Below are 15,254 nucleotides of genomic sequence, written 5' to 3'. Positions count from 1 at the left end.
GAAAAGTTTAGGTGCAACGGCTACTTTTGGTTTTCTAAAAGCAAACCGTTTAATTTATAATATTAATTATGCAAGCGATTTTTTCATAAAAATACACCAATTCTAAAACAATTACGTAAATGTAAGGGAGGCAATGTTACAATATGCTAACAAAGATTGACACTTTTTGTAAATTTTCAGTATCACTAAGTCAAATATATTTTAAAAATGTACAGGAAATGTTTACAACAAATGTAAATAATAGTTAAAGATGTTTTTCCTGGTCAAATAGCTGCTAAAATTAAAAGAAAACATTTCTGTTTGTTTATAAAGGCTAATAATGCACTTTGTATGTAAATATCACGCACACTTTTTTTAAATGGATTTTTTATACAGCGATTTTTGTGCAGTAGCGTAACGTCGCAACATGATCAGGGGCTAAACCGATTCCTTAAACTTTTTTTAAAAATCAGATTTTATTTATTTTCTGTTTAGTGCCCCCATCCGAATAAAAGAAGATTATTTTTGTGCGTTTTGTCTGTTGGTCGGTCTGTCCGCTACCATTAGATTAAAAAAAACTAAAACTCTAAAAGCTATTGAAAGTCTGATTTACCCTTTAATATTCCTCACGTAACATCTCAATAGTTTTAAGTATCTAAAATTGATTGTTCCGGATTTTTTTTGTGCAAAACTAATCAAAGCCAACAAATGTTTGTTTGCTCTACTAACTTATATTACATTCAATTTCCATGCTTTAACGTTGCAAAAACACAATATCAATAATATGTTGTTCCGTTTTTTATGTAAATAGCATATTAATGCTAAATCAAAATCTCTATACTGTCTTACATTTCATTAAGTGTAAAAATGTTCCGGATATTGTTTTATAAAACATGAATTATGCCTAATGATTGTTTGAAATCGCATAATTTACTAATATTACACTTATATTATTTGACAATGCGTCACTATAATTTGGTTAGTAATATCAAATTGTTCCGTATTTTCATCTTTAAACAAATTTTAAAAATATCGACAAAAGGTTTTTCAGGGCTTTAAAAAAAAAGTAATTTACTAGAATTGATTACTGAAAATTACTTTTTAGACATTTAATTTTCTTGCTGAAACATAACATAGAAGTTTTGTAATCGATAAAGAATGTTCCGGATTTTGTTTCTTACAAATCGAATTTATTTAAAAATCTACTAACGCCAAATAATTGTTTGAACTCCCTCTTCTAATTAATAAACAAATAATCTTCTCATTTACGAAATAATGTTTTTACGGATTTTTATGAAAAATATTTTAACTCACTACTCTCTTAAAGTACATTTAACTTTCTACCTAAAAAATTAAAAAATCTAATTATCGTTAATATTATGTTCCGATTTTTGAGGAAAACAGAATCCAAACACCAAAGGTATGAAAATCTCTCCACATGGCTGTAGTAATCTAATTTTTATACGAGACCATCCAAAAAATTTAATTAACGGTATTACATTTATCTGAAATTCTCTTTTTCTTTTACTATTTATACAAACATCCGGAACAATCTATTATATAAACTTTTCAATTGTGTTCAGACCTAAAAATTATTGCGATGTTTTGAAACGTAAAATAAAGGTTAATCAATTTTTAATAACTTTTAGTTGTTGTTGTTTTTTATATCAAGATGACGGACAGACCGACTTACAGACAAAACACAAAAACAATGCGGCTTTGATCCTCTTTAAATAAATTCTAATAGAACTCAGTGCACCAATGTCTCTGAACCCTCGTTAAATATCTCGTGTAAATAAAGACATTTTTTATGGTACCGGTACTAGCCTATTGTGAGGTAATGGAATTTTTTTTCTTTGACGTCATATGAATGGACTCTTTAAATGTAATGCTAAAAGAACGCACTCTGTGCACCAATGTCTATTAACCCTCGAAAAATTGCTCGTATTGATGAAAACATATTTTAATCTAACTAAGCCGTGTGACGTATTGTTTTTTTTCCCTTTGACGTCATAGGGAATGAATTATTTAAATGAAATGCTAAAAGAACGCACTCGGTGCACCAATGTCTATGAACACTCGATAAATGGCTCGTATTGATGAAGGTGATTTTTAGTCTAGCTAGGCCGTGTGACGTAGTGTTTTTTTTTCCTTTGACGTCATATGGAATGAATTCTTTAAAAGAAATGCTAAAAGAACGCACTCGGTGCACCAAAGTCTATGAACACTCGATAAATGGCTCGTATTGATGAAGGCGATTTTTAGTCTAGCTAGGCCATGTGACGTAGTGTTTTTTTTCCCTCTGACGTTATATGGAATTAATTCTTCAAACGAAATGAAAAAAGAACTCGGTATAGTAATGTTTATTAAGCCTCGTTATGTGACTCGCGTTTAAAAAGGAATGATATCTTGATTTAGATCTAATCTAGATTTTTAAAACTAGATCTAGATTTTTATTACAGTATATCTAGATCTGGATTTATATTCTAATTAACATTATTTTAGAATCTAGATCTAGAATTTCTAGATCTAGTTTAGACTAAAATAGACTAGATTAAGATGTAGAATTTCAATTTCTAAACATAAAGTGTAAAAAAAGTGTAGATTTTCATTTCCAAACGTTTTGATCAATATTGCAATGTTATAATATACTAAAACTAATCTACTATTTTTTATTTAATTTAAATTTAAATTTACGCAAATGAATCTTTGAAACATTATTACTTATGACCATCAAAATTAAATCACCTTTTGAATATTATTTGCGAATATGCAGATCCGACATGGATCCGACTTCGACGGGGGCCGCCTCTGAGTTTGTGCAACACAAACTCTCTTTGTAATCTTGTTTTTTTTTGTGGGGTAACTATCCGCAGAAATAAGAGATTTATCTTTCCTTTACTTCTTCTTCTCGTTTAAACTGTTGAGGGAAGAAGAGAATTATATGTATAAATAATAATGATACTAATAATAGAAGCAAATTATTCACTGAAAGGGAAATAGTTCTTTTTATGTAAATTACGGACAATGAGAATGATTGAGAATGCATATTTTAGTGAGTGGAATAATAATCGTTAGTTAAGAGCTTGTTGATATTTCCATATTTTTATAATAACACTCGATTTCACTTGTTTAGTGTATTTGGAGAGAAAGGGGAATGTACTCTTTCCTCACACAGATGTTATTTGCAACCTCACTGCTCAACCAATTTCTTCTCTCCCTTCCAAAACTGGAGCTAGAATCCGAATTTCAATTCAAAATTAAATCCACTGTTAGATTTTATCGTTATTTTTCAAGCAGAATGGATTGTACCCAAGTTTCCAACATTTAGTAAAATCAGTCCAAATAATATGTCCCCAACACTGTTTCATAATTTGCCCCTCCCCACTCATTGACTAAATATCGAGGTGAAATTCAGCTCCACTGTTGGATACTTCAGGACTAGTAATTAAGTTGAGCCTGTCGTGTTACTGGGTCAAGCTACTCTCGATCTCAGAACTCTTGTTTCTAGATTCAGAACTACTGAAAATAAAATGGAAGCCTTGAGACATTTAGCCTCTGGCTTAGCCAGCTCACAACGTGTGGGCGAGCACATTCGTCAAATTACTTTTCTCGCTTCGGGTATCTAAAATGCATTAGAACAATTATCAGAGATATAAATCAGTGTTTCTCAAACCTTTACTAGTGATGGCCCTCTTTGAACAAAATGTATGTTTACTCCCCCCTTAGCCATTTAGGGTGTTGTGAATTGTGAGAGACGCTTAAGGCATTAGAGCCAGGCCGTTTGTAGTGGGCCTCATCAATGTAAGACGTCTTGTAGTGGGCTTCATCGTTGTAAGACGTCTTGTAGTGGGCCTCATCGTTGTAAGACCTCTTGTAGTGGGCCTCATCGTTGTAAGACCTCTTGTAGTGGGCTTCATCGTTGTAAAAATGTCTTGTAGTGGGCCTCATAGTTGTAAAACGTCTTGTAGTGGGCTTCATCGTTGTAAGACGTCTTGTAGTGGGCCTCATCGTTGTAAGACCTCTTGTAGTGGGCCTCATCGTTGTAAGACCTCTTGTAGTGGGCTTCATCGTTGTAAAAATGTCTTGTAGTGGGCCTCATAGTTGTAAAACGTCTTGTAGTGGGCTTCATCGTTGTAAGACGTCTTGTAGTGGGCTTCATCGTTGTAAGACGTTTTGTAGTGGGCTTCGTCGTTGTAAGACGTCTTGTAGTGGGCTTCATCGTTGTAAAACGTCTCTTAGTAGACTTTATCGTTATAAGACGTCTTGTAGTGGGCTTCATCGTTGTAAAAATGTCTTGTAGTGGGCCTCATAGTTGTAAAACGTCTTGTAGTGGGCTTCATCGTTGTAAGACGTCTTGTAGTGGGCTTCATCATTGTAAGACGTTTTGTAGTGGGCTTCGTCGTTGTAAGACGTCTTGTAGTGGGCTTCATCGTTGTAAAACGTCTCTTAGTAGACTTTATCGTTATAAGACGTCTTGTAGTGGGCTTATTTTATTCACACAAAAAAACGTTAATCGTATTGGGAAAATTTTTTCCCGTTACGAATCTAGAATCGCATTGTCGAAGACGTATTGAAATGTCTTCCTCAAAATTGAACTTGCTGCATAACAGTTAACATTTTTTAACAACTATTTAACATTGTTAATTATTTTCACATACAAATTCGTAACTATAATGCAATTTGAACTTACTATTGTCTTTAGAAAAAAAGACAGCCTTTCCCTCTCTTCATAGCAAGTCGGGTCTCCCAAGATGAGTTACGCTGATATATATCTATTTCATATATATATTTAAAAGAGGGAAATAGCACATCTAATATATAAAGTAGAATGTAAGCACTATATATATATGAATAAAAGTATGTCTTTTATAGAGATCAAAACAATTTGACCAATCTCAATGAAACTTAGCGTGAACGTTCCTTACACAATAGCCGTGATCTTAGGAGATGTACATATCTACAACAAGAGAGCTTACTAGATTTTGATTAATGAGACATCTTGACATAGATTTTAAGTATTTAAACATCACAGATGCCTTTTATTATATACGTAAGCAAAAACAGAACGAAAAGACCCGAAAAAAGACGGGTAAAAACATAGCAAGTAACTTATAAAATAAACAAGGTTATAAAGACAGTTTGTGTGGAAACAAACTCAAAATCGGCCTCCGACGTTGTCCACCGAGAGTCTTCAGCAGTATTCGAACACGGGACTTCCTGTTCCAAGTGCTTTACCCCTCAGCCACAGCATCTCCATATATTCATTTAGCGTACACTTATATTTTAAAAAATAATTATTATTAACCATGGGCGTAGCCAGGATTTTTTTAGGGGGGCGGGCTTGGGGGGTATTATTTTCTCCCCCCTCCCGTCCCCCCTCCGCAAAAAAAATATATTTATATGTATATGTGTGCGTGTGGGTACATAATCTTTATTACATTCTGATCCTTCATTCTTTTGGAAGAAGTTTATTGTGCCCTAGAATTTCTTCCCGGAGTTAGTGGAAAAATTGTAGACTCCCCGTCTTTGCCAGCAAGGAGTCTGGGGGGAGCACTACGAGCTCGCCCATTGCGGGGCGAAGCCCCGCCGCCAAGCACTATTTCTGGTATTTAAAGCCATCAAAATGCATATTCTGAGGTATCTACAGTGCATTTTCCTGCTATTAAAAAGTCTTATTTCAAAAACCTAATGTGCTATTCTTACTGACTTAGACACTCCCGCGCCGTTCGGTGCATTTGCCGTCAAGCTGTTTCCATAAAAATCTCTCACTGGTAATGTCTGAAGCCTCTTCCCACCTGCTCTGAGGACCTCCATGAATGTATGGCGCCAAGTTGTACTAGGATGTCATCGCAACTCTTATTATGCGTAATTCATTTTGTCGGAGAACATGTCCGCAAACCTCATGCGACGCTCTGTCACAATCTTACTAAGGGGTCGACTCCCAGTTCGGCATAACATTTCCTTGATTTAGACCCGATCTGTATAACTGACTCCAAAAATCTCTCTTAGCCATCTTTGTTGAGCCACATTTAGTGTTTTTCAATTTCGCAGATGACTGTTCACTGCACTTTATTAATGGAGCCCAGCCACTGGTAGAAATGTGTAACCTCTCTTGAATACGCTCTTGGAATTAGGTGACTGTAGTTTGCTTTGGATTTTATATCGAAAAGGGAAGTTTTATCGTCAAAATCATCTGTGGGGGTTTTAATCTCTGGAGTTTTTAAAATTATTATTGAAAACCCCATTTAGAACTGCAGTTTGCTTTAGAATAATATTGAAGATAGAGGTTTTCCACCTCAAAACGCAATGTAAGGGGATTTTAAACTCATATCCATCTGGAGGGGTTTTAAACTTAAAAAAAAAACATCTGTAGGAGAGGGTTTAAACTCAAAAACCCCAATTGGCTTGGCAACGCTCAAATAATTTTAGTGTGTAATTTGCTTTTTTTATATTGAAGAGGTATTTTTTTGTATCAAATCCCTCTGAAGGGGGGTTTAAACTCAAAACCCCATTTGGCAACGCCCATATAATTTTGAGTGTGTAATTTGCTTTTTTTATATTGGGGGTTTATCGTAAATTTTGGTGGGGTTTTCAAATCAAAATCTTCCTTTACTGTGCTCTTGAAATTTTGGGATTGTCGTTTGCATTTTTTTTTTGTTTTGTATTATAGAAGAGGGGGATTTAACTGCTAAAACCCCTGGTAGGGGGTTTTAAACTCAAAACTCCCCTGGTAAGGGGTTTTAAACTAAAAAACCCTTGGCTGTGCTGGGGCAAGTGATGGTTTAGTATTAAAATCTCACTAAAATAAAGAAAATCAAAGCAAGAAATCAGTCACTAAAGTCCGTTTCGGGGGGGGGGGGTTGGTGGGGGTTCAACCCCCCCCCCCCTGGTTACGCCCATGTTATTAACCTTATCCATACATTCAAAATTAATAGCATGTAACATGAAATAAAGAGAAAATAAAAAAGATTTATTCTTCTTACAAAATTAGATATATTGGCAACACGAAAATAATTCTTGACCTACTTTAAGCTACAATTGTGTAATAATAATAATAGTAATAATAATTTTATTTATAAAGCGCTGTTAACAAACAAAATGTAGGCTCAAGGCGCTGTAACAACATTACAAACAAAAACACGTGAGCTAAAATGACAGTTAATCTAAAAAAGTTTTAAACAGATAGGTCTTAATGTTCTTCTTAAAAGTGGTGTAGCATGTTGTCTGAGATCAATGGGGAGTGAGTTCCAAACCTTTGGTCCGTGAACTGAAAAAGCACGCAGACCGTAGCTTTTGAGGGAGAAACGTGGCACTACTAAAAGCGTTGAGTCCATTTAGCGCAGGGCTCTCTGGGGGACATATGGAGTAATCAGTTCGCTAAGGTACAAGGGCATCTCATTGTTATATATACACTGATGACAAACTGTGGCGACCTTGTAATCGATTCTCGCTTTCACGGGAAGCCAATGGAGCGTGCGCAAGAGCGTAGTAGCAGAATCTTGTCTAGTTTTTTTAAGGACTATTCGAGCGGCGTTGTTCTGTACAAATGACTTAACAAGACTTTCCCATTGCAAATAAAAATTAATATCTCCATTCCAATTTGTCATACAAACTAGACATAGATCTAGCTAGATCTAGACCTAGTTTTAGATCTAAACCTAGATTCAAGATCTACGTATAGATCTAGATCTAGATCTTAGTCTAGATCTAGAATTAGATCTAAGTCTATTTCTAGATCTAAGTCTAGATCTAGATCTAGAACTAGATATAAATCTTGATATAGAATCTACTATCTAGACTAGAACTCGTATGAATTAACACGTTAAATATTCAAATTACTGAACCTAGGCTAATGTTATGATCATGAATAGTAGGCCTTTTGTTAACGGGTAATGGTGTTTTATTCTGTTTCTATCCGATTCATTTCTTAATGTGATATTGTTGTTTACATAATAAATAAATCCGCACTCCTAAGCTATCAGAAGATAAGTTATTGCCTTAATAATTAAAATTGTGTTCAAATTATCAATACATTTATAATAAATATATTATTAATATCATGGGCGTAGCCGGGGGGGGTTAGGGTTCAAACCCCCTCCCCCGAAATGAAATCCCCCCCCCCCCCCGCAGAGGGGGGGATCGGAATTTAGTGACTGATTTTTTGCTTTGATTTTGTTTATTTTAGGTGAGATTTTAAGACTAAACTATCACTTGCCCTAGCACAGCAAAGGAAGTTTTGAGTTTAAAACCCCCTACAAGGGGTTTTTGAGTTTAAAACCCCCTACCAGGGGTTTCCGCAAACTACAAATCCCCAAATTTCACGAGCACAGTTAAGGAAGTTTTTGATTTTTAACCCCCCTCCAAAATTTACGATAAACCCGCTCTTCAATATAAAAAAAGAAAATTACACACTCAAAATTCTATGAGCGTAGCCAAAGGAGTTTTGATTTAACCCCCACCCCCTCTTCAGTAGGATCTGACGCTAAAAAATACGTCTTCAATATCCGGTATATAAAAAAAAGCAAATTACGCACTCAAAATATTATGAGCGTAGCTAAATGGATTTTGACTCAGTTTTGAGTTTAAACCCCCTTTCAGCGGGGTTTGAAGGTAAAAAATACCTCCTTAATATTAAAAACAAAACAAGTTATACACTCAACATGTTATGAGTGTATTCAAAGGGGTTTTGAGTTTAAACTCCCCTCTTCAATATAAAAAAAAAGAAAATTACACACTCAGAAATCTATCAGCGTAGCCAAAGGGGTTTTGAGTTTAAACCCCCCCTCAAGCGGGATTTGAAGCTAAAAAAATACATCTTCAATGTAATAATGAAAGCAAATTACGCACTCAAAATGCTATGAGCGTTGCCAAAAGGAATTTTGAGTTTTAACCCCCCTTCAGAGCGGTTTGATGCTAAAAAATACCTCTTCAATATAAAAAAAGCAAATTACACACAAAAATTATTTGAGTGTAGCCAAGACAATTGGGGGTTTTGAGTTTAAATCCCTCTCCTACAGATGGCTTTTTTTAAAGTTTAAAACCCCTCAAGATGGTTTTGAGTTTAAAATCCCCCTACAGAGCGTTTTGAGGTGGAAAATCTCTATCTTCAATATTATTCTAAAGCAAACTACAGTTACTAAATTCTATGTCCGTAGCTAAATGGGGTTTTGAAATTAAAAAACAACAACATAACTCCAGAGATATTTTAGTTTAAAACCCCCAACAGATGATTTTGAAGATAAAACTTCCCTATTCGATATGAAATCTAAAGCAAACTACAGTCACCTAATTGCAAGAGCGTATTCACGAGAGGTTACACATTTCTACCAGTGGCGGGGCTCCATTAATAAAGTGCAATGAATAGTCATCTGCCGAAATTGAACAATTATTAAATGTGGCTTAACAAAGATGGCTAAGACAGATTTTAGGAGTCAGTTATAGAGATCGCGTCTAAATCAAGGAAATCCTGGAAGTCGACCTCTTAGTAAGATTGTGACAGAGCGTCGCATGAGGTTTGCGGGACATGTTCTCCGACAAAATGAATTTCGCATAATAAGAAATGGGATGACATCCTAGTACAACTTGGCGCCACACTTTCATGGAGGTCCTCAGAGCAGATGAGAAGAGGATTCAGACATTACCAGTGACAGATTTTTGTGGAAACAGCTTGACGGCAAATGCGCCGAACGGCGCGGGAGGGTGTAAGTCAGTAAGAATAGCACACTAGGTTTTTGAAATAAGACTTTTTAATAGCAGGAAAATGCACTGTAGATACCTCAGAATATGCATTTTGTTGGCATTCAATACCAGAAATAGTGCTTTTCGGCGGCGGGGCTCTGTCCCGCGCTGGGGGCAGCTCCTAGCGCTTCCCCAGACCCCCTTGCCAGCAATGGATGGGAGTCAACAATTTTTCCACTAACTACAGGAAGAACCTATTCTCGGGCACAATAAACGTGTTCCGAAAAAATCCCCCCCCCGAAAAAAAATCCTGGCTTCGCCCATGCATGGTACCCTCGTTAAAAGTGAGCCACAGAAATAGATAACCTTTACATCATCTGCCCTTTAGTTGGAAGTTCTGAAAAATATACTTTGACTACTTTTGAAGAGGACGTCAGTATTTGAAAATCAACGTTGAATTTATTTAATGTTTATACAGAAAATCTACAAACACTTCAGAACTAGTCCTTTATATATTGTTCCAGCACTGTCTGCCTGCCATACTTACTTCAGATTTCATTTGAGTTCATTGAGTACTGGTGTAATCTACTCAATACATTTGATAGAGGTGGGGGGGGGGGGAATTAGTTGGAAGTCTTGTACAAACTATCTAACTTTAATCCTTTAATAACTTAACCTCACCAATGCTCCATGGGAGGTCACTGTTACAACTAAAAGTACAAACGCAAAAGCTTCAAATGACAACAACTTTGGAATTAAAAAAAAATCGTACAGGATCTGCGCTACCATAAAATTAAGCATTTAAAATGTGAGCGCAAGAAATATTGTTTTTGTGCACTGTACAACCCATTTCCCAAGGAACCCTTAATGTGTTTCTAATAAGTCGCTTAATTATGGCCACGAAGATGAAGAGAAACACTAAATATCTTTCACAAAACCCGTACTGTTGACAGTATAGAAGGATAACTTACCATTCGACAGAGCTGCGATCGGATGACAGCATGGCAAAAGTGATCATTTTAGGCGAGATTAAAGGAGTACGGCGTAACAGAGTTGCCCCTCCCCATTTGCGCTAAAAAGATCCAATCCTTGCCCACACGAAAGTAGCTGGCAGCAGATGAACTTTGAAAGAGACAGTTGAAGAGCCATTACCAAAACCGTGGAAAACATTTGAGGCCCTGAGAAAGGCCATTGTAGAAGACAGGCGCAGAATACGTAAAGAAAACTTAAAAGCCCGAGCAGACAACGGCTTGTCTGCATCAGATGTCGAAAATCATGCAGGTCGCAGATGGGCTTAAACACTGCAATCATCTTTAATCGTCGGAATCGAGGACAATGCCATTATTATTATTATTATTATTATTATTATTATTATTATAAAAGAGCGAGTATTCATTCTCTGGCGAAGCCAAGGTCGAGTTTCGTTAAAGGGAAACAAAATTCATCGTAGTCCCTTTATCAGTTTCTACCGAGGAATTTTCTGGTGATGTGGCAGGTCTGCAGAAGTACCACACTCTGACAGGCAACGAGAATGTTCTATTATTATTATTATAAACGTTAGAAACGTTAGAAACGAACGAGTATTATTTCTCTGGCGCTGCCAGGGTCGAGTTTTTTTTTAAAGGGAGACAAAATGTATCGTAGTCCCTTTATCAGTTTCCAGTGAGGAACTGCTGATGGGGAATGTTGCAGGAGTACCGACCTCTGACAGGCAACGAGAATGTTACTAGGAATGTTAAGGGCCTTCAAGGTAGATGTGAGGTCTGTTGTTATTGTCCCCTCGGTTGAAAGAGCAAAATTGATATTGTAGATAACGTGTTTAGATCACTTCCATAGACACTTAATCTCCAAGCCTAGGTTCCACATTTGTCTGTGTTTATCCATCTTCATACATATATATATATATATATTATGAGACAGTGGTACTGCGATGCCAAAAAAAAAAAAGTAGCTTTTTTTTTCTTTTTATCAATAAACAGGAGATCAGGGCGATTAAAATCTATCGTTTTGTCCATTTATGTCAATAAACAGTACTGTTGTGTCAACAATATTTCAATCAAAACTAAAGTGTGTACGACCGATATTGAACTACTATGTAACAATCTCAGGCTATACTACCTGCCGAGAGAGTTTACACAATTTTACGTCATACTTGTGTATATACCACCCACAGCCAACACAGAGAAAGCAACAAGACATATACTAGACATTGTATATACCATTCGTGCGATTAAGTCCTGATGCTGTCCGACGAGTTATGGGAGATTTCAATCATCTTTCGTTAGCTCAACACTTGCCAACATATACTCAATATGTTAATTGTCCAACACGGAACGATAAAACCATTGACATGTGTTATAGCAACATAAAAATGGCCTACACATCTCGATCGTTATTGCCCCTCGGAAAGTCGGAAAATGATCCATCTTACACCCACGTACAAACCGGTTTTAAAAACAACAAAACCCAAAGTACAATCCTTCCAGTCATGGTCTGGTTTTACGGCTACAAAGTTGTCTGGAGCAAACAGATTGGGACATGTTTGTAAACAACTATGTCTATTGTCTGATCCCTGCGGATAGAAGATATTTAAGATACTATGTTGTGTATTGTCTGACCCCTGCTGTTAGAAGATATTTAAGATACTATGTTGTGTATTGTCTAATCCCTGCGGATAGAAGATATTTAAGATACTATGTTGTGTATTGTCTAATCCCTGCGGATAGAAGATATTTAAGATACTATGTTGTGTATTGTCTAATCCCTGCGAATAGAAGATATTTAAGATACTATGTTGTGTATTGTCTAATCCCTGCGGATAGAAGATATTTAAGATTCTATGTTGTGTATTGTCTGATCACTGCTGATAGAAGATATTTAAGATACTATGTTGTGTATTGTCTGATCACTGCTGATAGAAGATATTTAAGATTCTATGTTGTGTATTGTCTGATCCCTGCTGACAGAAGATATTTAAGATTCTATGTTGTGTATTGTCTGATCACTGCTGATAGAAGATATTTAAGATACTATGTTGTGTATTGTCTGATCACTGCTGATAGAAGATATTTAAGATTCTATGTTGTGTATTGTCTGATCCCTGCTGACAGAAGATATTTAAGATTCTATGTTGTGTATTGTCTGATCACTGCTGATAGAAGATATTTAAGATACTATGTTGTGTATTGTCTAATCCCTGCTGACAGAAGATATTTAAGATACTATGTTGTGTATTGTCTAATCCCTGCTGATAGAAGATATTTAAGATACTATGTTGTGTATTGTCTAATCCCTGCGGATAGAAGATATTTAAGATACTATGTTGTGTATTGTCTAACCCCTGCTGATAGAAGATATTTAAGATACTATGTTGTGTATTGTCTAATCCCTGCTGACAGAAGATATTTAAGATACTATGTTGTGTATTGTCTAATCCCTGCTGATAGAAGATATTTAAGATACTATGTTGTGTATTGTCTAATCCCTGCTGATAGAAGATATTTAAGATTCTATGTTGTGTATTGTCTGATCACTGCTGATAGAAGATATTTAAGATACTATGTTGTGTATTGTCTGACCCCTGCTGATAGAAGATATTTAAGATACTATGTTGTGTATTGTCTGACCCCTGCTGATAGAAGATATTTAAGATACTATGTTGTGTATTGTCTGATCACTGCTGATAGAAGATATTTAAGATACTATGTTGTGTATTGTCTGACCCCTGCTGATAGAAGATATTTAAGATACTATGTTGTGTATTGTCTGACCCCTGCGGATAGAAGATATTTAAGATACTATGTTGTGTATTGTCTAATCCCTGCTGACAGAAGATATTTAAGATACTATGTTGTGTATTGTCTAATCCCTGCTGACAGAAGATATTTAAGATACTATGTTGTGTATTGTCTAATCACTGCTGATAGAAGATATTTAAGATTCTATGTTGTGTATTGTCTGATCACTGCTGATAGAAGATATTTAAGATACTATGTTGTGTATTGTCTAATCCCTGCTGATAGAAGATATTTAAGATACTATGTTGTGTATTGTCTAATCCCTGCTGACAGAAGATATTTAAGATACTATGTTGTGTATTGTCTAATCCCTGCTGATAGAAGATATTTAAGATACTATGTTGTGTATTGTCTAATCCCTGCGGATAGAAGATATTTAAGATACTATGTTGTGTATTGTCTGACCCCTGCTGATAGAAGATATTTAAGATACTATGTTGTCTATTTCATTTCTACACAGGTCCATGAGGACTTCTATAAATCTGCTGTTTTTAAATTTGTGCCTAGCTGACCTCTTTGCCTTGCTCATTACCGGACCAACGGTTGTAGTGGACATCTTCGCCAAAGAGGCCTGGTATCTGGGGGCTTTCATGTGTAAGTATATATATATATATTACCCTGATAACTAGTACTGAGTACATATCTTTTTTTCAGGATACTTACGGGCCTTAATTTTGTGAGAACATTTTCCTTTCCACCCGGTACTTGGGTCTAGTATGTTGTACATCTCTTTTTACCCTGGTACCTGGGGACTGTCATGTGTGAGTATAGTTATGTTTACCTTAGTATCTTGAGGCTTCCATGTGTGAGTATAGTTATGTTTACCTTAGTATCTGGAGGCTTCCATGTGTGAGTATAGTTATTTTTACCTTAGTATCTGGAGAACTTCATGTGTGAGTATAGTTATGTTTACCTTAGTATCTGGAGAACTTCATGTGTGAGTATAGTTATGTTTACCTTAGTATCTGGATGCTTCCATGTGTGAGTATAGTTATTTTTACCGTAGTATCTGGAGAACTTCATGTGTGAGTATAGTTATGTTTACCTTAGTATCTGGAGAACTTCATGTGTGAGTATAGTTATGTTTACCTTAGTATCTGGAGAACTTCATGTGTGAGTATAGTTATGTTTACCTTAGTATCTGGAGAACTTCATGTGTGAGTATAGTTATGTTTACCTTAGTATCTGGAGAACTTCATGTGTGAGTATCGTTATGTTTACCTTAGTATCTGGATGCTTCCATGTGTGAGTATAGTTATTTTTACCGTAGTATCTGGAGAACTTCATGTGTGAGTATAGTTATGTTTACCTTAGTATCTGGAGAACTTCATGTGTGAGTATAGTTATGTTTACCTTAGTATCTGGAGGCTTCCATGTGTGAGTATAGTTATGTTTACCTTAGTATCTGGAGAACTTCATGTGTGAGTATAGTTATGTTTACCTTAGTATCTGGAGAACTTCATGTGTGAGTATAGTTATGTTTACCTTAGTATTTGGAGAACTTCATGTGTGAGTATAGTTATGTTTACCTTAGTATCTGGAAAACTTCATGTGTGAGTATAGTTATGTTTACCTTAGTATTTGGAGAACTTCATGTGTGAGTGTAGTTATGTTTACCTTAGTATCTGGAAAACTTCATGTGTGAGTATAGTTATGTTTACCTTAGTATTTGGAGAACTTCATGTGTGAGTGTAGTTATGTTTACCTTAGTATCTGGAGAACTTCATGTGTGAGTATAGTTATGTTTACCTTAGTATCTGGAGGCTTCCATGTGTGAGTATAGTTATGTTTACCTTA

The 15,254-nt window shown here is 35.7% G+C and overlaps 1 protein-coding gene across 1 annotated transcript in view; it reads left to right on the top strand.

Annotated features, from left to right (window-relative positions):
- Positions 1-14,838, top strand: part of LOC129927356 (somatostatin-like receptor F_48D10.1) — a 52,304-nt gene extending 37,466 nt beyond the window's left edge. Inside the window, exons 3-4 of the mRNA XM_056035955.1 lie at positions 13,918-14,051; positions 14,816-14,838. Of these exons, the coding sequence (XP_055891930.1) occupies positions 13,918-14,051; positions 14,816-14,838 (157 nt within the window). The remainder of the gene's footprint in view (positions 1-13,917; positions 14,052-14,815) is intronic.
- Positions 14,839-15,254: the final 416 nt, after the last annotated feature.

This window comes from Biomphalaria glabrata, chromosome 7 (assembly GCF_947242115.1).
Source record: "Biomphalaria glabrata chromosome 7, xgBioGlab47.1, whole genome shotgun sequence".
NCBI lineage: Eukaryota > Metazoa > Mollusca > Gastropoda > Planorbidae > Biomphalaria > Biomphalaria glabrata.
The sequence above is the reverse complement of the archived record's forward strand: the minus strand, read 5'-3'. Positions and strand labels throughout refer to the sequence as shown.